Source organism: Lampetra fluviatilis, chromosome 47 (genome assembly GCF_964198595.1).
Source record: "Lampetra fluviatilis chromosome 47, kcLamFluv1.1, whole genome shotgun sequence".
In the NCBI taxonomy this organism is placed as follows: Eukaryota; Metazoa; Chordata; class Hyperoartia; order Petromyzontiformes; family Petromyzontidae; genus Lampetra; species Lampetra fluviatilis.
In genome coordinates this window covers 8,768,252-8,793,107 of record NC_136321.1, presented here as the reverse complement: position 1 = coordinate 8,793,107, position 24,856 = coordinate 8,768,252, and the positions used below count along the sequence as shown (strand labels likewise).

General features: G+C 51.0%; 1 protein-coding gene across 1 annotated transcript; it reads right to left on the bottom strand.

The window, feature by feature from the left end:
• Positions 1–5,270: 5,270 nt before the first annotated feature.
• LOC144947942 (uncharacterized) lies at positions 5,271–10,086 on the bottom strand. Its single transcript, XM_078877366.1, has 2 exons — positions 9,642–10,086; positions 5,271–5,827 (listed from the first exon to the last, which is right to left on the bottom strand). Exons 1-2 carry the CDS (start codon positions 10,074–10,076, stop codon positions 5,813–5,815), a joined length of 450 nt encoding a protein of 149 aa, XP_078733492.1. The 5' UTR covers positions 10,077–10,086; the 3' UTR covers positions 5,271–5,812.
• Between the last annotated feature and the right edge of the window lie 14,770 nt (positions 10,087–24,856).

Genomic DNA, 24,856 nt, shown 5'->3' with positions numbered 1-24,856 from the left:
TCGCCACATCGGCATGCGTTTTGCAAATGCAGTATGTAGACATGGAATTCACAATTTCAAAAGAATAAAAAATGAGCGTGGCTCTGCGGTATACTGAAAGGCCCCCGTTGTGGATTATTAATTGTTAATTGGCCATACACACAGGCAAACGTTGCGTGTGAATATAGATTAAATAATAAAATTAAATTAATTGCACATTTATTTACTCGCTACGTAATTACGACTGTAAATGTTTTGGACACAAGCGGGTAACGCGCGCAATTAAAATCGGTGCAGATCTTCATAGCCCACCGATGGGTTTTCCCGTTGTCGTCGTTGTTAAATTCGTAGCTGTATATCGACTGTGCACATTCTCTATGGGACGCGCTGCGGTGGATTCACGTTGAGCTCGCGGTTTCAACCGCCGCGCCAGCTCGCTCCAATATCCCCGTGGCGGCAGTCGAAACGACGGTGGCAAGTTTCTTTAATCCCCCCCCCCCCATCGCCTTCGTTCCACCCGGCAGTATGAAAGGGTTTACAACAGTCAATCGGCGGGTCACATGCGGTGGGGTAAAGCGTGGGATAGTATGTATGTATGTTGAACTTACACCATTGGAACCTCATTTGCCAGTAAAAAATATGATAATTGTTTTTTTTACCCTTCTATCTGGCAACAAAACTGATACCTTTTTTTACGAGGAGTCATGTTTGCATAGACCACAATACCTGCAGTCATAATGCAAACAAAAAACATAACTCTGATAATGTATGCACTGTCCTTGAAGTTGATTGGTCCACACCCGAGACAGCTTTCCTAAGGAAAGCTGTCTCGGGTGTGGACCAATCAACTTCAACTTCAAGGACAGTGCATACATTATCAGAGTTATGTTTTTTGCATTATGTAAAAAAGGTGTCAGTTTTGTTGCCAGATAGAAGGGTAAAAAAACAATTATCATATGTTGAACTTCTTTCGCGCCGTACGTAGCCAACCGTGCTAAATCGAAGGTGCGAAATAGGTCAAATATCCTCCAGAAGGGCTCTCTAAGGCTTCCTCTGCTGGGGGCCCTTCCGCCAGCGGTAGTTTGAGCGAGCACTCTCAAGACTGCACCTTTATACTCTTCGTTTTTTCTGTAAAGTCACTGTGTAGGTAAAAAATGAAATTAAAATTAATAAAAAATAAAATCATAAAAATCACGACGTTTCGGAGGCAACACAAGTCTCCGTCATCAGGTGGGACCGTCACAGCCAGATTTGCTGTATCAAGTGAGGCAGGGATTCCAAGATGCAAGTTCTTAAATACAAGTTAAGGGGGTGGAGAGGGGGGGGAGCTTATCAGAATGTGGTAGCCAATGAATGGAACGTATTGGGAGGGGAGGGGGCGGGGCTAAAAGAGAGCACGAGGTGTACGTAGACGTGGGCGTGTTTGTGCGCAAGCCCCTGCACATTTAGCTTCGCCACCGTGTACATCGGTACGATGTTAATCGCTGTCGCCGTAGCTTCGCATTCACCCAGTGCTTGTCTGCTGCGCGCACACAGGTGATACATCACCGAGTCATCGCTCTCTGCCTTCAACGTTTGACGTTTTGTTGGGGATAGGAGCTCTTGCCTTCTGCAAATCAATACTTGACGTATGAATGGCAGTCTAATTTATTTTATATATATACTTCATTTATAATAAGGCGAGATGTGCCATGCATCTTCTGCGAAAGGGGACGCGGCAACGTTACGAGAACGTTCTTCGGCATCACTCATCGTTCCATGCGACGTGTTACATTGTACTTGCGCGAGCGCACTGGGTCGTGAACCCGGCAAATCCTCAGTTGGATCCCTGGCCGCAGCAGCTAACGCGAGCGATGTCTGAACAGGGGCGATCGCTCCCATGCCAATGCCCAAACGCGTGAAGAGGTGTTTTGACCTACAAGTGTAAAATATGCCATGAAAAAATTCAACCTTAAATTTTGATTTAAAGCTTTCGTGACTGCAGGGATTCATATTCTTGGTTTTTTTCGGTAAAGTCACGTAGAAGGGAAATAATAATAAAATAATAAAATATTTCATTTTTTTTATTTATATTATTTTATTATTTCCCTTCTACGTGACTTTACCGAAAGAACCAATAATATAAATTCAACCTTGCTTATTTCACCACGGTGAGATTACGAGTTGAGCACTGCCAACCGCATTTCCAAGATCATCGCGGTAGGTGGGGGGGGGGATGGAGAGAAGAATCCTAATTTCTGAAACATCAAGCCTTTTGAAAAAACAATCGAGCGTGCGCCATGGAGCTTCTCAACTTGTTCTCGGATTCATCTTCGCTCGGTTGTTCGTCGGGACCGGGCTCACGCGCGCGGCATGCAGATGCAGCCTCGCCTGCGATGAACAACATCAGCAATTCTCGTCGCTGAATCGATGCGTGTAAGCCGTAGTTGACTTTGTAGGATATTTTTTTTTGGTTTAATATTTTTTTGTTTTGTTTCGACAGTCGATAGCCTCTCTATTTTTTTGAAGTTCGTATTTCACTTCATTTAAAAAAAATTCCCCACTCCACCCCCCCCCTGCCCCAATTGTCAAGGACGGTCATTTCCACCTTCAGCGAAATGTTCATTTACTCTCTGACATTGTCTTCATCGTGCTGTTTGGAGATCGCAAGACGCTCGCCATCTCCAGAAACACGCGCGTGAGAGTGTCAAGCGCTCCACGCAGAACCCCGCGGAAGGGCTGCCGTACGAACGGCGTGGTTGTCGTACGCCGCGATCCGTTCGCGCTGACACCGCACGCTGCTGGTTGCAAACTCGCCAAATTGCTTTCTCGCACCGCAGCCGGCAGAAGGGAACGCACGAACAAAAAGGAGGGAGCCGTGGAGCAAAGTTCGTGTCGGGAGGATTGTTCGGCCCGCTTGGCATCCACGCTGATCAGACGGCGTCTCTTGAAGGAGGTAGGAGACAATTGCGCAGTTTTGGGTTTTTGACTGCTGCGTCGGAGATCGAACCGGCGACTTCTGAGATTGCAAGTGCAGTGAGCTCACCATGACACCCACGGCAGCTTCGAACATGGCAATTGCAAATGGTATAAAGCGAATAATTAATTCCCGGGAATGTTTGCCGATCTCATGAGACCTCGGAAGCGAAGCGAGCCTGAAGGCTGTATTCGCCCTTGGATGGGTGACAACCACGTTCACGGCCTTCCTGCCTATCCCTTCACTCATCTCCAAACAGACACAAAATGTCTCATATCCTTAAGTTTTTTCGGTAAAGTCACGTAGGTAAAAAAATTAAATTAATTAAAGTAAAATAAAAAATAAATTAAAAATCACGACGTTTCGGAGGCAACACAAGCTTCCGTCGTGATTTTTATTTTATTTTTACTTTATTAATTTAAATTTTTTACCTACGTGACTTTACCGAAAAAACCTAAGAATATGAATCCTTGCAGTCACGACAGCTTCACATCTAGAACAAATGTCTCAGCCAGGATCATGTTTAACCTTCCACACAATTCGAATCTACAATGCCCTCCATCCTCTTGCACCACCACATCTTATCCATAGCACTGTCGGCCGCATACGGTGCAAAAGAAGTTCACCATACATCTTTCTCATCTCATATTTTGCTCTGTCCCATCGTGTTCTCTACGCTCCCAATCTCTGCGGTCTCTCTCCGTGGCTCCCTCACTACCCTGCGCCCAGACTCGCTCTCTCGTTCCTTTCCCCTTCCCACTCCCCTTCACTGGAACCAACTCCCACTTCACATACCACACTCATCTTCACTGGAGCACGCTTCCGTACCTCCCTTAAAACAACCCCCATCTCTTCTAAACGTAGCCCACCCTGCTACTGCTACTTGCTGCCAAAGGCCCCCAGCTACGACCAAACCTACCCCAACCCCTATCACTACCCCTATAACCACCCCACCCCTATTGTTACCCTTATCCCTATCACTACCCCTTTCACTACCCCAACCCCCATCACCACCCCTATCACCACCCTTATAACCATCCCACCCCTATTACTTCCCATATCCCTATCACTACCTCTACCACTACCCCAACCCCTCATTAACCACTCCCACCCGGTGTGGTCATCCTTCGAAACTCCCACGCCCGTTCTCGCCACCTTCGGCAATGCGCGAGCGAGCAACGCCGAGTGAAGCGCTCATCAAGAACAACCTCCTCGCATGGCGCTGGGGCAGGCTGTTAAAAACAACGGGGGGGGGGGAGTCGTCTTCTCCCACGTGCAATGACCTTGCCGCCGGCATCTGGAGCGACACCCAAGAGGTTGGCAGGCGAGGTGAAGACGTTTGGTTGTCGCTGCCCGTGGCGTCATTCATCGCGAGATATCTCGTTCAAAGCACGAGCGGATAAACAAACAAAAAATCCACCAAACATGCTCGCTTCATTTCAGTGACGACGAATCCGCAATGAAGCGATTGTCCTTCACAATTGATTTTGGTGGGGGGGGGGGGCGGTCAGATCACCGCGCGAGTCAAACGTGCGTCGTCGAACGCCCGCCTCCACCCTGCAAAGCCAATGAATGAAAGTTGTCGCGCCGTGGCGAATCTTCCGTCTTTGGTGGCGGACGGAAAGCCGTCGTGCTGAAGCATCGTGATGCAGCAAATCTGGCTGTGACGGTCCCACCTGATGACGGAGACTTGTGTTGCCTCCGAAACGTCGTGATTTTATTTTTTATTTTTATTAATTTTAATTTCATTTTTTACCTACGTGACTTTACCGAAAGAACTAAGAGTATTAATCCTTGTGTAGTAACGCTCACGACTCGTTCACACCGGAGTTGGAGGCACACTTGTTTATTTAACACCAACGTTGTGACATACACATTTGAGGGGGTATCGGCCCCCTCACCCGTCTATCTGAGGACACACCTCTCTAGCTAACCCTAGCCTGCCTCTGAGTCCTCCACTAATGGGCTAGGGGAGGCTATCTTGGCCCGACACTGGTCAGTCGGGCCCGGTACCCAGAGTCCAGACCAGCACTGGCTCTGGCTCTGGTACCACGCCACTGGCTCGAGCCTGCGCGGTCCTGATAAGGACGGCGTACCAGGGGGAGTCCAGGGCTCTATCTCAGACGTCTTCCGACTCCTCTTCTTTAGCTAAACATCACTCCCGAGCCCTTCGATACATTCCCCTTTTATACCCAACCCCTCCCTGAGGGGTGGGGCCCCGGGGGATCATAACGACCGAATCGACCCCCCAGGGTGTCTGGCGCGGACGTCGCAGAGGGCACCTGCTTGTGCACACATGTAGCCCCGCCTACTGTGTTTGTTTACCATAGGCTGCCATGCATAACGGGCTCTCTCTCTAACACCCCTACATCACTCCCCCCCGCATAGCATGCAGCCGTCCCGGCTGCCAACATACAAAAATTTGACAATAAAGGTGCCTTCACCCCCTGACCGCGCGTGTGCCTCACTATTTTTTGAACAATAACAGGAACCAGAACAAGAACGCAACAGCAAGATGAGAAACAACCCGACGCACCCCCCCGAATAAATACGAATTCCGTAAAAAAAACAGCTTATATACAACCAGCAGGGAACCCACCCCGCACACACAACAAACGGTGAACCCAGCATATGTACATCCGAGGAGCGGGAAACACACCATCCACACAACACCCAATAAACACAACAGCTATGTACACATTTTCCGGCCTCACAACAGTTTGCGCATTTTAGCGCGCGTCCTTGCAGCGGGCCCCTCACACGGGGTAACCCCGCGTGGCGGACAATCAGGTGGCGACTGTCCGTCTTGAGGTGAGCATTCCTCTGACTCCGCGTGACCCTCGGCATCCGCAGGAGGGGTGATCGGGCGTGAGCCCGTCACTCCTGATGCTCCTGAAGGTGGCACAGCCGGCAAGGCATTAGGTGAGAGCGACGGAGACGGACCCAGCAAGTCGGCCGACCCCCCACATGTTTGGCCACGCGCGTGTGAAGTGGGGTTGTGAACCGCAGCGAAGGGTTTTAATCTGGAGGGGTGCACGAACCATCGCCGCTTCCCCCACTTGATGCGCACGCACTGCGGACGTAACACCTCCACCACTTCCACAGGGCCCCGCCACGGCCGCACAAGTTTAGAGGAGGTTGCCAGTGGCACCTGGGGGCAGTGCAACCATGCCTTGTCCCCCGGCTTCCACTGCAGCATGTGCGCTCGACTCAATCTGAGGCGCTCATTTGCCTTCTGACGGAGGTCAGAGTTTTGCATTGCAGCATCCCGTGCCTCGGTCAATTTGTCCAGATTAAATTTAACGTGGTCAGCCAGATTAGTTTTTCCCTGCGGCACGGGGATCCGCAACTGGGCACGAACAGGCGGGTCTGGTTCTCGGCCGTACATAAGGTAAAAGGGAGAAAACCCCGTAGCCGCATGGGGTGCCATCCGGTACGCCGCCAAGACCCCCTGAATTTGTAGGTCCCAATCCGTTTGCGAGTCCGAAACTTGTTGTGATAACATGGACGAGATGGTGCGATGCAAACGTTCGACCATCCCGTCAGTTTGTGGGTGATATGGGGAGGTCCGAATTTTCTTTGTGCCCAGGAGATCGCAGACTTGTCTGAGTAGTTTACCGGAAAAATTTCTGCCCTGGTCGGTCAGCAGCCTCTCCGGAGCACCTTTGTCCAGGACATAACCCTGAACAAAGGCCTCCACGATGGCTGCTGCCGACTGGTTGGCCAAAGGCCAGGCCATAGGCCAACGTGTAAAATACTCGACACCCGTCAACAAATATCTATTCCCTCTGGGGGTGGCGGGGAATGGTCCCAAAATGTCCAGAGCGACCAGCTCGTTTATCCTGGACACTTTGATCGATTGCAAGGGCGGGTTAGACTCCCGTGCCGGCGGTTTGCGTTGTGCACATTGAGGGCACGATCCCAACAAATCCCCCACATCCCTCGTCATGCCAGGCCAGTAAAAATCAAGTTGCAGCAAGGCGAGAGTCTTTTGGGTCCCCAGGTGTAGGAGGCGCTCATGAGCGGCCCATACCACCCTACCCCGCAACCCAGTAGGGACAACCAGCCGATGTCGACGTGACTTCCCGTCCCAATGCATTAGCAGACCTTGGCACATTTCCCATGCGTCGGAACCACCACTTTTTCCCCCCGCCGCACCGCCAACGCGACGTCGCCACCCGAGGAGGGAGACATCCTCCATCTGGAGGCGCCCCCATTCAATGACGGGCAACCCCAACAGGGAATCTTTGCCCTGCTGTTCGATCGAATTAGGAACCATTGCATCGTCGTCGTTGGCGGCCGCCAAGACAGGTACCGATGTGTCCCCTGGAGGCCTGCAACGTCCAGACCCCAGGAGGCATGCACACTCGGAGGTGGTTGGCAAGCGTGACAGAGCGTCCGCGTTGGTGTGGCGAACGCCCTTACGGTATGTGGTTTGGAAATCGTAATCCTGGAGGACCTCCAACCATCGGGACAATTGTCCCGATGGCTGTTGAACCCTCAGGGCGTACTGCAGTGCCGCATGATCTGTGCGGACGGTGAAATGCCGACCGTACAGATATGGGCGATACTGTTGGACGAAATGGACAATTGCCAACAGTTCCCTACGGGTGACACAATACCGTTGCTCCGCTGGAGACAACACCCGACTGCCGTACGCAACCACATGTTCCACGCCGTCAACTACCTGGGAGAGCACGCCCCCAATACCCGTGTTGCTCGCATCGGTGTCGAGCAAGAACGGTTTTGAAAAATCAGGGTAAATCAGGGGAGGAGCGTTTACCAAAGCGTCCCGAAGGGAGCAAAAAGCAGCTTCCTCCTCCTGACCCCAGCAGAACCGAACCCCTTTTGATGTTAAAGCGTGTAGGGGTTTTGCTATAGTCGCAAAATTAGCGACGAAGCGTCTATAATACGACGCAAACCCAATAAAACTCCTAACCTCTCCCACTGAGGTGGGAGTCGGCCAGGAGCTTACACACTGCGTTTTGGCGGGATCGGTAGAAATACCTGAGCGTCCCACGATGTGCCCCAAATAACGCACCGACTCGCGTAACAAATGGCATTTTTGGGGCTTAAATTTCAAATTAGCAGCCCGCATCTTTAGGAAAACCGCCCGCAACCTCTGGAGATGTTCATCAAAAGTTTTGCCAAAGACAATAACGTCATCCAAATAAATCAGGCACGACTCCCATTGCAATCCAGCCAAAACCAATTCCATCAACCGCTGGAAAGTTGCCGGCGCTGAGTGTAAGCCCATCGGCAACCGGTTGAATTGAAACAGGCCGTGCGGAGTACGGAAAGCAGTTTTAGGCTTTGAATCATCGTCCAGAGGAAGCTGCCAGAATCCCGAAAGTAAGTCCAATGTGGAGAAGAATCGCGCTCCCGCCAAGGCGTCAAGCGATTCGTCCATCCGTGGGAGCGGGTATGCGTCGGCAACCGTAATTTTATTAAGGCGCCGAAAGTCAACGCAAAACCGCAACGAACCGTCCTGCTTCTTAACCAGGACGATCGGCGCTCCCCAAGGGCTGTTGGAGGGAGAAATGATGTCGGCGGCTAGCATGTCATCAACAGCCGATTTGACATGGTCCTTTTCGGCGGGACTCAACCGAAAAGGATTCTGGCGTATTGGCGCGCTGTCACCCGTATCAATATGGTGACGCAGCAGATTAGTGCAGCCCAAATCGTATTTATCCCGACTGAAAACGTCGGAAAATTCCCTTAGTAGTGTCTTAAGACGTTGACGCTCTAAATTTGACAGGTCCGTCGATCCCGCACAAAGCGCCTCGAGCCACCCTTCATCGCTGTCCGAATGTGGTCGCGGTGCAGGGACAGCGCCGACATGACTCGCGACGGGTTCCTCACAGGGCACCGGCGTTGCGTGAGCAAGCACGGTCCCCTGTGGGACCACCACCGTCTGCGAGCCCACATTGAGGACCGCGATGAAGGGTTCTCCTTCCCCTCTCACTATGGTCTGGGCCGGGAGTAAATCAGGTCCACTGACCCCGGCCCTAGACGGTCCCAACAGAACCCCTTGAGCCCCAATGCCCTTAGCGAAGGGCCGCCGAAGTTTCAAAGGAATCAACATTTGCGCCCCCGGAGGAACGCGCACCGTTCTATCTACGAACGCCGGCACCGTCGCGAACGCCGTCCGGCTCGTAGCGGGGGATGGCAGAAACGCCATGCGTCGGCCCGATGGGAGCTCAATGCATCCCTGGTCGATTAATATCCTAATCGGCATTTTGGCCAGGAAGTCCGTCCCCAGCAGGCACGGAACCGCCAGCGAGGAGGAAACAAAAATCGGCCCAGACAATTTAATATCCCCGACACAAATTTGGGCACGAATTTGTCCGATGATGCCAAGTGAACCCCCGTTAGCAGCAAAGAATGGCACGTTAACAGGCATCAAAGGACGGCTTTGGGCAGGGAGAATGTTATAAATCAACTCCGAAATAATGGTCGCCGATGCTCCTGTATCGACCAGGATGCGCACCTCGACCCCATCGATGTGACCCACAACGGCCGACGACCCTGACGACGCGGCTACAACCCGATGGGCCAACACGGACCACTGGCTGGGTTCAATCTGAGTACCCAGAGCGGTGCGTGTTGGTGCCATGGTACGCGATATTGGCCCCCCCTTCGCTGCGGTGTTTGAGTGTGTGACGGGCGTGTGCGTGGGCCAAGCATGAGGGGTGCCGCGACTCGCCGGATTATGATGGTGGAGCTTGTGACGAGGGCCGGCGTCCCGTTGAGGTGTCGTCCCGCGCTGCCCAGGAGAGCGGCACCCCGAGGCGACGTGGCCCCGGATGCCGCAGTTGTAACAGCGTGGAAGCGCTGGTGGCGACGATGGATGTTGTAGACGGCTTGAACCGGCCCGGTCCTCCCGTACTCCCGCTCCATGCTGCCGTTGATGGTCGATGGCGCAAACCTCTTCCGCCGGGAGGGTGGCTGCAGCGACGGCACGCCCGCTCGCCGCCTTGCTGGCCTTCCGTCGTTGAGAGGACAGGTTTGCGTGGAGAAGACGGGCCGCTTGGAGGGAGCACATCTCTGCATCGTCCTGTGCGACAATGACGATGTCTAAGTCGTCCGCCAGCAAAAGTATCTTCTCTGTCACCATGGCGTCGACACCCTCGTCATCCATTCGTGGAAAGGCCTCCTTCGCCAGTGCCAGGAGGCTTGTGCGGTACGCCAGGGGCGACTCCTTCGTCCCCCGCTGGCGATCGTAAAAGAGTTGGCGACAGTCCGATGGTGGACCATATACCGCCGACAGCACCTGCATCGCCTTCCGCAGCGTGGAGCGCCTCTCCTTCGAAGCCGATGTTAGAGTGGCGAGGGCGTCGCTGTCGAGAAGTGCTGGCAGCGCGCGGAGAGCCTCGGCGTCTGTCCACTGTGCCATCTCCTGGTGAGCGAGGAAGCGCCGCTGGAAGCCGCCCCAGTCGCCATCCTCGCCCACAAATTCCTTGAGTGGAGGTAGCCGCTGATGTAAGGCAGCGGCTGCAGAGGAAGAACGCACTCCCTCGTCCGCCTCACTCAACTCAGCGTCGGCACGAACCAGCGATGGCATCGCCGGTCGCACCCGTGGTGACGTTCCGCCCGTTGGTGGTGACGCGGCAGGTACTGTACTCCCGCCGTTGGACGCGATGCTTAGAGCGGCCACGCCCTCAACAGCAGCTGCGGCGATGGCGGGAGTTTCAAAATGTTGCTCCGTGGAAATGGCGGGAAGGCGCTGTGATCGTCGGCTGCCGTTGCCCCGTGGCGGTCCCGCAGCCCCCAGCTGCGTGATGGTGTCGAGCATGGCGGCTGCGGCGTACAGCAGCTCGGTCAGCTTCGCGTGCGCCTCCCTCAGCCCCTCCATCGACGGCTCCCCTTCCTCCAGCTGCTGTGGCGTGGATGCGCCCAGCCCCGGCTGGTCGATGGCATCTTCAGCCGTCTCGGGCCCTCCGACTGCAGTGGTGTCTTCTGCCTCTGGTACCCCGACTCGAGTCGTCCGGCGTGTATCCATGTTCGTACTTTGTTTCACTTCTGACGCCAGATGTAGTAACGCTCACGACTCGTTCACACCGGAGTTGGAGGCACACTTGTTTATTTAACACCAACGTTGTGACATACACATTTGAGGGGGTATCGGCCCCCTCACCCGTCTATCTGAGGACACACCTCTCTAGCTAACCCTAGCCTGCCTCTGAGTCCTCCACTAATGGGCTAGGGGAGGCTATCTTGGCCCGACACTGGTCAGTCGGGCCCGGTACCCAGAGTCCAGACCAGCACTGGCTCTGGCTCTGGTACCACGCCACTGGCTCGAGCCTGCGCGGTCCTGATAAGGACGGCGTACCAGGGGGAGTCCAGGGCTCTATCTCAGACGTCTTCCGACTCCTCTTCTTTAGCTAAACATCACTCCCGAGCCCTTCGATACATTCCCCTTTTATACCCAACCCCTCCCTGAGGGGTGGGGCCCCGGGGGATCATAACGACCGAATCGACCCCCCAGGGTGTCTGGCGCGGACGTCGCAGAGGGCACCTGCTCGTGCACTCATGTAGTCCCGCCTACTGTGTTTGTTTACCATAGGCTGCCATGCATAACGGGCTCTCTCTCTAACACCCCTACACTTGCAGTCACGAAAGCTTCCAATCTAGAATCATCGTGAGCCCCATGGCGCACTCCGTGGGTTTGTCCCTCCGCGTGCCTTGCGGCTCCCTTGCGAGCGCCTCCGATTTTGCGCGGTTGGCTACGTAGGGTGCGACAGAGGTTCGACACGGACACGACGCACGCGCCTGGCGGGTGTTTTGATAGTGCTCGGTCGTTCCGTGGAGAGGCAACCGAATTGATTCCTGAAGAAGCTCCCGGGATAACGCGGCGCTGCGACGGTTGTAAGGAGGGGGGGGCGCGTTTTCCGCTCGATATACAAATGAAACTATCGAGTCGGAGACAGAGATGCAGCGTACAAAATCAACAACTTCTCGGTGACAGTAAACGGTGTGCAGTGTGCCCGCAATGGAAACAAACCCCGTGACTTCTTTTTTTTTCCTCCGGAAATTTGTTGAGCAAAGCTACGCGTGCGATCGTCCTGCGAAGTAACAAAAAAAAGTTACAAAGATAAAACTAAAGGGGAAAAACTGCCCCGAGCAGTGGCGTGAGATCAATAGAGAGGAGCGAACTAGAGATCGGGGTTTGATCGTGCAATGTGAAAACTACAGGAGCATGAAAGCTATCGGAACATCTTTATCCGGCAAATCGCATTCTCTCTCTTAACCCTTTCACCGAAAACTTCAGTGACCGCTCCCCCTCCCCACCCAATTGTTGCCATCCAGGCAAAATGTATTTAAGCGTCGGTCAGTCACGCCAAGTGTGCTGGTTCGTTGTGCCGCAGCTATAAGTGACACGGGGAGATGTGTACGCGTGGATGTCAACATCCGGATTAGGGTCGAACAAGGCTCGCCTTGAATGCTGGGAACCTCTTACTCGCGATTTCACAACCGCAGCGAGAGCATTGATAACACATCCGACTCGGCGCGTATTGCGTTTCGTTTCCCCGGGTTCAAAGCGGCGAGTGTTAAGGCCACTGTTTCACTGCCCCCTTTGGCATTTGGTTGAATTCCAGAATCTGTCGGTTTTCTTTTTTTTTCCTCAAATGAACTACTTGGATATGCCAAAGCTCAATAGTGTATTTTCTGGGGTCATAAATGTTCCTGAAAGTTCAAATAAAAAAAATATCTCTCTCTCTGCCCGGTTACACAAATTGGCCACCAGTGGCATGGACATGAATTATGAACGAACTGGGTGGTGGATGAGAATGGCAACGTGAAGATAAGATGCTGGTTGGGTGATGGATACAAATGACCGCTCACCTCGAGGTAATCGGATCCGTCGTGGCAAGGGTTCAATTCCACGCACCAGGCTGCTACAATTGACGAACACAACACAATCTCGTGCTGCAGCGGTGTGACGGTTACAACGCTGGTGGCCAGTTCGATTCGATCTCCTGTCGTCGAGATTGAAACAATGGACAAGCTTCTTAAATCTCCCCCCCCCCCACATCACCTCTGTCCACCCAGTGGCATTAACATGTACACCGCAGTTATTCAATCTCGTGTGGCGGGGTAAAGTGAGGGTATACGCCCAACTCTTCCAAGAACCTCTGGACCAGTGTGGAAGAGTAGGCCGAAGAAAGCTCCCCTCGAGCGGACCGCCCATCCGACAGCACTGGCGCGAGCGGGACATTGCGTGGCTGTACATTTGCCCGCCGTCACCGCGCCCAACGAAACATCTCGATCGAAAGGCTGTAATTTGCGGGGCACAGCGATAGAGCGAGTCAAGAACGGGGAGGTGGGGAGGGAGTTTGGTTGCCCCCTGCCGCCGCCGCTTCCGTTGCGAGGGGCCGTTCTCACTCTTGCCGCTTGACACCAAAGTCCCACAGAATGAGCAGCGCAAATGACGCGGTGTAGGGGGGGGCGGGGGGGTGAATTCGCTGTGCTTTCGTAAAAAAGAAAAGTAGCACAGGATCCATCTGTCCTCTCTGGCTGATGCCCCCCACTTACATGGCCATCAGCGATCCTGGCTTCTAACCCTGTGATCAAGACTCCAGGATTGCAGGCCGGCCGCCCGTCCAGCCGCCCATCATCACCACACTCATCCACTTACCAACCCAAAAAAAGCCACATTGTAGAAAGCCATGCAACGCGATTCAACCTAACGCAACAAGACATCGATTAGCCTTGTGCCAGCACAATGGGTTTCTCCAAGAGTACATGCATTTTGAAAGATTCGTCGTTATCATCATCATCGACGATCGATCCACTGCTAGACGTAGGCATCTCGAAACCACAGTTCTGCCATGCAATGACAGCCTACCGAGCGCCTACGCACGAGGTGATTTGAATGGCTCCATGCCCTTTTGGCAGACGTACTCTCGGTCCATAATAGAGATTTAGGGTTAGATCGTGTAAATATAAAAGTGTCGTTAAACCCGCCACCACCCGACACAGCCAACTAGTAAGGGTCGTCACGTAAACAGAGCGTGTCAATTCGTTACGGGTACTGCAACACTGGTATATTGGAGAGTAAACCCACATTTACAATTCGAGTACTAGTAACGAATTGGCATGTTTTGTTTACGTGACGACCCTTACTAGTTGGCTGTGTCGGATGGTGTTCGAGGGTTTTAACGACGCATTTAGAATTGCGCAATCTAACCCCAAAAAACCTCTATCATGGAAAATGTTGGTCGTGAAAGTCTCCATGACCACGGTCACATCACGTTCCTCGTCGACCGCTCCGTCATTGCCCGTGGCCCGTGCTGGCCTTCGCTTATCTCTTCTAAGCGACTCGTCCTGCCCAAGCCCACCTACTTTGCTGAGCAGTTCAATAAAACAAAATTAATGTGTAACATTTTTTTTAATAAAGTGTAAGAATAATAAATATATTTTCAATTCCGTAAACCTGTCTGTCATTCTAAGCCAAAAGACCCATCGCGTGCACTTTTAATTCTGTGCCTCTTCTCCAGTCACGTGCACCGTTCCTTGCAAACAAAAACTCATCGAGTTGCACACAGACCCATAGACTCACGTACACGATCCATAGACTTACAGTGAGATGCATGCTCCCACAGACTTCAATAGAGAACCGTAGACACACACATGTACAGACAGACGCACCCAAATGGAATTACATGAATAACCGTAGCCCCACATACACTTACATGATCAATAGACTGACACAGAGACCTAGATACTTGCAAACAGACTCATCGACTCACATATATACATATTTGCATGATCACTTGACTTTTATGCAGAATGACAGACATACACTGTGACCCATAGACTCGCATGCTCTTCTAAGCAAAACGTTCCACTAATGCATTGGGTCAGCTGCTCAGATAGTCCTTCCCCGTGAGCTTCTGTTCCTCTTCTCTCGCCACATCCACCGTCCTCACATATCACTCCCGTCAGAATCTTCACCGCCAGGGGCTTGCTGCTGTGTGTTGCTTATGGGTGCACCGGAAACCTATCTCGGTTGTTAAATCGGAGTTTTGATTTGTTGGAAAACTACGCAAAACAACGAGTGTAACAGACCGCCTGTGGACATGTAGCCCTTTGTATATGTAGGATATATATGGTAGCCGTGCACTATAGGAATGGTGTGAATACCATGTGCTACTTATGAGTTGATTGCTGTGTAATTGTAATAGGCAAGGTCAAAGTGTTGTCCTTTGCAAGTGAGCTTTGAGGCACTGGTGTTCATCTCCTGCTGCTCAAAGCCCTGCAGAGCCAGCAGAGGAAATTGCGCATCCCTAAGTCGTATTAATGGACCCTGGTGGCACGCTGAGCCGAGTCAACAAAAACAACAACAACAACACCCAGCCCGGATTAGAAGTCACAAACTCCCGATTGCAAGCCACGTGGCCATCTCGAAAGAAGCGATCTAAAATCGGTCACTCAGATGCATGAGCTACAGAACACATTCCAAAGTGCGTCTACTTCATAACACGCGCACCTCGTGCAATTGGCAGCAGGGTACCTCCTCCCAAAGCTAATAACAACAACAAAACCCCCCATACAATATTGATGTTATTAACCATGCAAAACATATTTAACTACACATATTTGGACCATCTTATTTGACAGGCACTATTCTTCAGTTACCGTATAGTTTCTTCTTCTTTTTTCACACACTGTTTTTCCTGCTTTAAGTTTTACGACACATATTTAGCAAATCTAGAATTAATCCCAGCAACGTAGCAAAAGTGCTGTTTCATCTACATAACAAAGGCTCAGTCCCATTCACAGCAGCCGCACCTTTACATCAGCAGCACATTAACAACTCTTGGAACCTCCCATTTCAACCAGTCTGCACAACAAAGGCTCATTCCTTGCAGCGTGCTTCAGCCGCACCGAACCTCACAATGGCTCCTCCCACCCTCACCCAGTATATATACAAGGACTGTTTTCTTGGAATTTCTCTTACTTGATGCAGCAGTCGTGCTGTGACGGTTCCACCTGAATACGGAAGCTTGTGTTGCCTCCGAAACGTCGTGATTTCTATTTTATTTTTTATTTTACTTTTATTAATTTTAATTAAAAATGTTTACCTACGTGACTTTACCGAAAAAACCTAAAAATATGAATCCTTGCAGTCACGAAAGCTTCCAATCTAGAACCCCCATACAATGTTTACCGGTATCGGCCACAGCAAGATCCCAACGCTGAAACCCAAACGTTCTAATGACTCAAGTCGGGGATCGCACACAGCAGCAAGCGGCAACTCTGCCGCCGACAGCGAAACACTTGGCAGGACCCTCCTGGAAAACAAAAAAGAAGAGTCTCGAGTCATTTGCAGAGTAAACGATCGGCGTAATGATTGCAAATGCAGGCGACTCACTCGCAGCCTCAGACAACTCGGCTGCGGTCAATAATTCTGCAGCGATTGATCGGCAACAGGCCTGCAGGCTGTACGAGCACCAAAGTCGCATCGAAGGTTCTCGGGCACTTTCTGAAACTTTGCCAGGTCCCATCTTCGGGGAGACTTTCAACCCCCCCCCTGCCCCCGCAACTTCGCCCCGGGCGGGAGCAGGCTTACGAAGTCGGTCAAGTGAAACGAATAACCCTCCGATGTCTGCAGGGTGGCAGCCTTCGCTATTATCCCACATCCCCAGCCGCCGCTCACTCGGGCAACTTTCGCTGATTTTGGTGACAGCTGCAAAAAGCCGACGTCACGAACGCCCCACTGGACGCTGCCGGTGGTGAGATGTTAACTACCTCGCCTGCTATGCTGAAGGGCTTGGGTTCGATTCCGACCCTGATGCCCGCTGCATATTTGGAGTTTGCGTGTCTCTCTCCCCGCGGTCCTGTGGATTTTTCTCCGGGTCCTCCGGTTTTTCCTTCCACATTTAGAAGCATGCGCTTAGAGCATTTGGCTGCTATAAATGTCCACGTGATAATCCACTTCGTTGAGTTATCATGTGTGGCCAGGTCGCTCTTGAAAAAGAGCTATTTAGCTTAGTGGGCCTTACTTGGTAACATAATAATTTTAAAATAATTTTACAGTTTGTTATCATGTTTTTTTTTTCAAGTTTGTAAAATTTTCATAATCATACAAATTTGTTTACCCAATAGGGCCTTGGCTGAGTCTTGATACTCTTAATGTTAAGTAGCGTTTCACTTGGGATGCTGCCACTGTGATGTAACAAACATCACACTAGACACGTAATCCACAAGTCAACCGGTTCCATTTAATATCCCAGCGCGGCAGCTGCAACACTGGTTGCATATATGTAGTCAAGAAACATTACAACATTGTCTCACGGGCGAAGAGAATTCTACAGCCGTGTGACGTTGCAACGCTCCGCAAGCGGCGGTCATGCCTGGCAGAGGCGATGTTGCGATGCCGCGTGACAATCCTCGGGAGGGCACATTAAGCCACCCCCCCTGCCCCCCCCTCTACAGTTCGACAGCTAGGGTGGTTTTACTGCCCTGCTGCAAACATCTTTTGAGAGATTGCGTAGGACGCTGTTGTGAACATTGTCATAATTAATAGCCACTTCCTCCGACACATGCAGGCTGCCACGTGTGGGTAGCTGCCCCCCCCCCTGAGTTGCCCTGCGTAATTATATTAAACTTGTAGGGAAAGGCAAAGGCACATCCCTACAAGTTCTTGATACTGTCACGGTTGGCGGAATAGCCTACACGAGGGGGAGTACTGGAGAGCCTGCGGTGATGGTTTGTCGCCTATTTTCCCACGCTGATATTGGAATAAGTGGCAGTACCCACACTTTACCCCACCGATTGATTAACTGTGGTGTAACCATTAATACTACTGGGTGGACAGAGGTCGTAGGGAGGAGGGGATAAAAAAAATGCATTGTAAGGTCTGGTGTGCTGACCGTGACACACCGTGGCCTAAAGGAGCCTCCGACCAAGTGAACATTTTTTTTTGAATACGATTACGGAAAATGCACAATTTTGCCCTGCTGGACACAGAGAGCAGGCTAAAATCGGGAAAGCGCTTCGTTTGTAATTTAGTTGCAGTTTAATATAATCGCTGGTATTTTTGTGCTGTGATTCCATTTGACAATGGCACTTCTTCTGAGAATTGTTTAACAAAGGCTTGTGTTTACTGCGACGCCGCGTATCAAGCCGCATGAACGAGAATCGTGCCGCTTCGGAAGGAGCCAAACGCGAGATAATTTAAACAGTTCCACTTGTTCGGTGCAGCTTTTGAGATGCGGTTGCATGTGTAACGGGTTCCGGAGACACTTGTAGAGGTAACTTCTTTATTACAATCCAACACTCCAACTCTCCAACTCTCCAACACTCCTGATACTTTGTTACAGCCTAGGTACACAGTCTAGGTACACAGCCTAGATACTCTACTCTGGCTACGCTCTGGAACTCGCCCTCACAAGATCGTAGAGTCGGAAGTTCCAAAGTCCCACCACTCGCTCTCACAACGTCCCATCTGGGTCTCCAGATGGCTGGTCATGGGTCGTGGGTCTTGGGTCTTGAGTTACAACTGCCCCTGATCGTCCAGGGAGCTCCCCTTTTATGCCTAGTCCAACGAGGGGTGGGGCCGTGTGCGCCACCAGACATCCCACAGAGCACACACAGCCCCCCCCCCCCCGTTGGCGGCGCCAAGGGGCTTAAGCGTCTGGACCCGCCTGGGAACCCAGCGCCTGGTGCCAAGAGGCTTAAGCGCCTGACCCACCCAGGGTCCCAGAGCCCCCAGCAGCCCCTCCCTTCTTATGTCACTACACATGCATGGAGTTTATTAAATCGCAATTATATTGCATTAATGTATACGACAGCGTGTATCTGCCGCGGCGTGTTAGAACACTCCACTCGCAATTACAAGTTCCCCGCGTTAAAATACTGCCCCGGTGTTGAACTCTCACGCTGTTATATATTTTTTCTCTTCACACAATTCTGACACCTCCCTTGTTTATAACTCCTGTACCAGCGAAACGTCAACACCCATTTGAATGTCGTAAAATTGCTCTCCAACACACGGGTGGTGCTGAAGCAGTAATACATTGCCATGTATGTTGGCGCGACAACTTTATTTACAGGTGTAGGAGGCTGCACCAACACAAATTTCACTTTCGCGACCTAACCCCAAAATCAATTGCGATCGAGTATTTAACGTGACCGATCATTTTTCCCACGGTTGATAAAAGATAACTAACAAAAAAGCAAGTATAATTCTCGTGGTCGCGGATAGCTGGCTCAAACTATGGAGTGAATTCCACCGAAAGAACCGTGGAAATTTCCACTGTCCAATTCAGTGCTGGCAATTCAGATGCAAGCCACCGCACGGCTCTCGCCTGACTTGTTCATTCCGCACGATAGCAGACACAATTTTTACATTTCGCAATGTGTGTTCGTGCATCACGCAAGCGCGTCTGTCGCGTGCCCGCTCGCACACCCTCACAATCCGCCAATCGCCGCGTGCTTGTTCACAGCTGTGTAAGCCGACACAGTCCTCCGACGCGCCGTCAGCGTTGGAGCGCGTGCAGTTTCGTCACGACGCCCGATGTTTTGCCACTGCGCTGAGACATTTTTTTTTGAGGACGCTCCCAGCGTTGTCGAGCGCCAGAGGCATCAGAAATCTCGAACGTCGCGAGGCAAATCCCGAAAATACACGCGGCGCGCTACGCACGCGACCGGTACGAAAATCCTACAGCCACCCCGGAGTCTGCTGAGAGCGACTGCACAGCGGAGGAGCTGTGAGGATTACCGAAGTTTTCAACTCCAAATCCTCCTAACACATTACCATTAATAGCCCCCCACCCGACCCTGTGCTCAGGAAAATGCAAAGCAAACGCGGCGTAAACAATCTCGCCATTCTCTTTGGTTCTTTCGGTAAAGTCACGTAGGTATAAAATAAAATAAATCACGACGTTTCGGGCGCAACACAAGCGTCCGTCATCAGGTGGGAAAGCATGGTCCGCTGCTGAGGCTTTGCCGACAGAACCAAAGAGTATGGATCCCTACGGTCACGAAAGCTTCAAATCAAGATTGAATCTTGCCATAATTAAGCGGAGTGTGCGGACAGTCGTGGCAATCCCCTGCGACGCACGGCACGCGGAACCCGGCGAAACGTTCGCCAGGCGCAAAGCCGCAAGTTTCCCAAGCAACTCGGGCCTGCAGAATTATACATTCGGTGCACTTTTGCACGATTAACACGTTCGCGAGCGACAGCGCGGCGAGAATTTCCGTCAAGCCACGCGCCCTTCCTTTCCCCGGAGGAGCAACTCGGCAAGTCTCGACCGCGCAGCCGATGCCCTCTCCGGCCGGCGAAGGAGGGTGGGGGGATGTGGGCTCACGTCGAGTCCCAGGCGACGATCGGCGAGGATGACGCGGAGTCGTTTCGAGCGTTTCGCCCCACGTGCGCCGCTGGCTCCTCGGTAACTAAAGCAAAGATGGCAGAAGGTGAGTAGGTTAAAAGTGAATAGTGGAGGCCTCAGGTGAGAAGGGGAAGATGGGTTTTTTTTTCACTCTCCGTGCCACATCTTTTATTCATCTTTGCGCTAAAAGCTCTGTTACGCGCTTGTCACAACGCGTTACCGAGCCGTCAGGAACGCCCCCCCCACCCCCACCCCTGTATCAGGACTACGACATCACAAACATCCCCAAACGCAAGGACAACAACACTGCGACCGACACGAGTGGACTATCCTAATGCGTGTTTTTTTGTTGTTGTTGTTGTTGTTGTTTACACGAGAATCTCGCTGCCTGGCGTTACGGGGACACACGGAGCTCATTGTTTACGTGGGTTGGGCTGCCCGTTCCTTTAAAATGAACACGCGAGGGGTGGAAAGGATGAGGGGGGTGGGGGGGATAAACATGGATTTATTTGTATTGTTTTGTTGCTCGAAAATTACACGTGATGAGGCCACTTTGTTGAGTTATGATTGGTGATGGCCAATGTCGATTCTGAAAAATAAGTTAATGCCTCAGTGGGCTTTACCTGGTTAATTGATCTTATAATTTTGGGTCTTTCCGGTAAAGTCACATTGATGATTCAAATAATATAATTAAAAAATGTACGACGTTCAAAAGGAGATTTGTTTACCGTCCCAATAATTAGCACTCTGATCGCGTTTTTTGTCTTGTTTGTTGCTCTCGTAACGTTTTGACCCGCCCCCACTGAACATGTGAGAAAAGCGCTTTGCAGGTCATCGGATTCCTCCAGTAATAACTCAATATTCTGATTCTGGACATGTGGGAGTGGCTAACCGTGTGGGAGTGGCTCACCTTGTGGGAGTGGCTAAGACATTGCGCGTGTTGGCTTGGGAGGATGTCACACAGGTAACAAGGTGTGCGTCTTGGTAGTACTTGGCCGAGGAGAAGGGGTGGGGGGTCCCGAATGTGAAAGGTGACGCTTTAAAAAAGGGCTTCTTTAAGAATGGATCCCACGGTTCTTTTGAAGTTTGCCTCCTTTCCACATGGTCCATGGAGGCCAACTGATGCAGGGAATTCTAGATTTGAAGCTTTCGTGACTGCAATGATTCATATTCTCAGGTTTTTTCGGTAAAGTCACGTAGGTAAAAACATTAAAATTAATGAAAGTAAAATAAAACCAAATAAAATTCACGACGTTTCGGAGGCAACACAAGTCTCCGTCATCAGGTGGGACCGTCACAGCCGAATTAGCTGCATCAAGTGAAGCAATGATTCATTAATTTTAATGTTTTTACCTACGTGACTTTACCGAAAAAACCTGAGAATATGATGCAGGGAATTGTTCCATGGCATCAAGGATATGGTGAGGGGGAGGGGGGCAAGTGGGAATTAAACACTTAACAATATATATGTTGTGAAAAAATGTAAAGGGCCAAGGTGGTGTAATCGTCGCTTCATGGAAAATACGTTTATCAACTATTAGTTGATATTAATTTTTACAGGGATGTACTCTTAATAGTAATGCCATTGATTATTTAAGAGTGCACCTCGCAAATTCATGCATAATTGCATCATGCCGTACATCAATCCGTATAATGAATCAACTTTAAAAAAAGTTCGTAAAAATATGAGTCATGCATAATTCATCCGAGAATTGATTTTTTTCCACAAGACAGTGGTACGTGCAATCTGCGCTCGTCTTTCATTACATCAACCCGGCTTTAAATTCGTACCTTTGGTCTTGGATAAATATGAAGCATTCCGGAGGCAACGGTGGGCCGATATTGTATCGGGGAACACCTCCAAATTGTGTGCTTTGTCAAGTTTAACGAGCGTTCGCTAAAAGCACCTTGACTCAAGAGTATGTATGGGTAAACGGGGGCATTTTTTGTCTTCATCTGCATACGTGTGTGTGCTTGTTCATGTGTGTGTGTGTGTATGAATGTGTGTTTCTGTGCATCCGTGCGTGATTGTAACGACGAGCGGGACATCTCCCTCCTCATTGTGTGGCCCGGGAATGGTCCTGGCAAGGATTCTTCAACATTGCCTTGCCAGGGATGGTGACGAGATACTTGCAAAGCCCCAGTGTGGCTTCAGAACGAGTTCGTCTTGCACAGAAGCCAAATGTCTCTGCCCGACTGCTACAACAGAGCTGGAGGGAATTTCAGTAGGCCCTACATGTCTGCTTTATTGATCTGGTCAAGGCCTATGATACCATCACTAGGCCTGGGCTGTGGGTTATTTGACATGCTTTTGGGGTCCCTGACCCACTGCTCACAATCATTAGGGACCTTCATGATGGTGAGTAGGCTCAGGTAAAGCTGCGTGGCAAGGAATCCGGCCCATTCCACGTTCACCTTGGCGTACGACAGTGATGTCCTATGGCTCCTACATTCTTTAACGTAGTTTTTGACCACGTGGTTCAAGCGACTTTCCGTGGCTATATCAGTGGAATTTCCCTCTGGTACAGATTCCATAGAAGGCTGATCATCGATGCCTGGGAGCGGTCAAGGGATGGTTCTATATTGGTCAACCATGTTATGTTTGAAGATGAGCTGGTGATTGCTGTCCATCTTGAGAGGTTGGAGACTGCTTCTGAACCTGGAGCGTGCCACTAAGAGGTGGGGGCTTAAGATCAGCCCCATAATAACAAAGCACTGCCTCGGTATTTTGTAGCGTAAATCACTCCATATCCTCAACTACCCATGAGTGATCGGACAGTTGTGGCGAGAGTGGAGAAATCCCCTTCCCTTTGCAGTGCGCGCTCATGATTAGTTTTAGTTTGGCAGCAGAGGTCCCGCTCCGAATCAGTCAAGTGGCGTTATCTTTTCATCGCCGGCGTAATGCTTTGTGGAAGCTCTCTGGCTTGTTTCTCCAAACCATGATCGAGGTGGTCTTCTCAGCCACAGTTGTACCCTACTTTTTATATGCTTCTGAAACGTGGACCCCTCCTCTTAATAATCATCTTAGCCAGTTTAAAATGTTCAAGCTGGCCTGCTTACTATCTATCTTTGGTTCAACCAGGCTAAATTATAGGAGGAGTTCACAGATCCACGAAACATCTAGACACAATCCCATCGGTGAGCTCCTCCAGCAGGTGAGACTGCATTGGCTGGGGTCATGTAGCCTGCTAACCAGCCATCACATGCCCAAACAGCTTCTATTTGGGCGGATATATGGGGCTAAATGGGCACGGCATGGGCTGGAGAAGAGATGGAGCTGATGCAGCACAACAGGATGTGGAGCTGAGTGGACTTGACGAAGACTTGTACCAGTGGTATCAAGATCGGCCTCTACAGTTGAAGGCAGTCGCCCTCCAACAACAGCAGTAATGTAAGACAAAGGAGCGATGCTCACAAGAACGAGCGGAACGCCGGCGGGGGGGTGGGATATGCAGCAAGTTGGCACAGTAGGGCACACAGCTGGTGCCTCTGCCAGTCATCCCAGCCAGTCAACTCATGGCACCTGGGTATATCCCGTGACCTCTTTGTCAGCGAGCCTTTGACACTTCACGTGGTCTCGAAGTGCACCTGGCCTGGCACAAGCGCCGTGTTGACATCACCGACAATTAGTGGCAAATGGCGACTGTTGTTGCGAAGAGGCGAATCTAGAAACGTTACGCCGGTCGGGCGGCGGTTTCGTCCCAACATTTCAACACTTTTTAAATAGCGCCCTTAAACAAAATAAAATAAACATATTGTCCGTTCTAAATATCAATCGAATACTAATTATTGGGGTCTGAAGGAGGGGGCAGTTGCCCCCATTGCAACTCTTCCCCCCCCCCAACCCCCACATTGTGTGTGTGCGATATATATAAAATAATAAAGTGTGAAGACGACGAGGCTTTAACCTACGTGCACAGAGGAATTGATTGCCACTGCCAAGGCCATGTCCTGAGAGGCGAAGGTGAACTGCGATGTCACCGGACGTGGGGCGAAGTCAATGCCAGGTCTATGGTGTTGAGCATAACGCGATATGATTGGTAAAGAGTCGGCGGCATCCTCAGCCGCGTATTGAGGGCTTTGACCTTGCGTTCGAGAAGCTTCGGTCTGGCCATGAGATGCATAGGCAGCATTTTGGGAATACTTAAAGTGCATATCGGAGATGCACGAATTTATGATGCCTCTTGTGGTATAGTTATATCGGGTTTATGGCAAATGCGTTTTGGATGTGAATGTTTTTTTGGAAATTCATTTTAACCCTTTACCCACGTAAAAGATGCCAATGGCATGTTGTATTGATCTGACACTGGTGCAGTCTTGTGGCATGTAAACTGAGCAAGCAGATAAACACTGCAGGGCTGTATTATCTATGGTTTGCTAATACATATTTTCCAATTGCATTCCAACTGCGCTGTTAGCGTCAAGTCACGAAACAAGTAAATACCGTTTGGAACTCGTAATAGCTACCATTGCAGCACCACGCGTCAGAGAACAACCCGTTAAGATTACATCACAGAAATCACCTCTGAGATCGATTCCATAGACCTCTTCATCCACACGACGGATACACCTGTATCTCGCA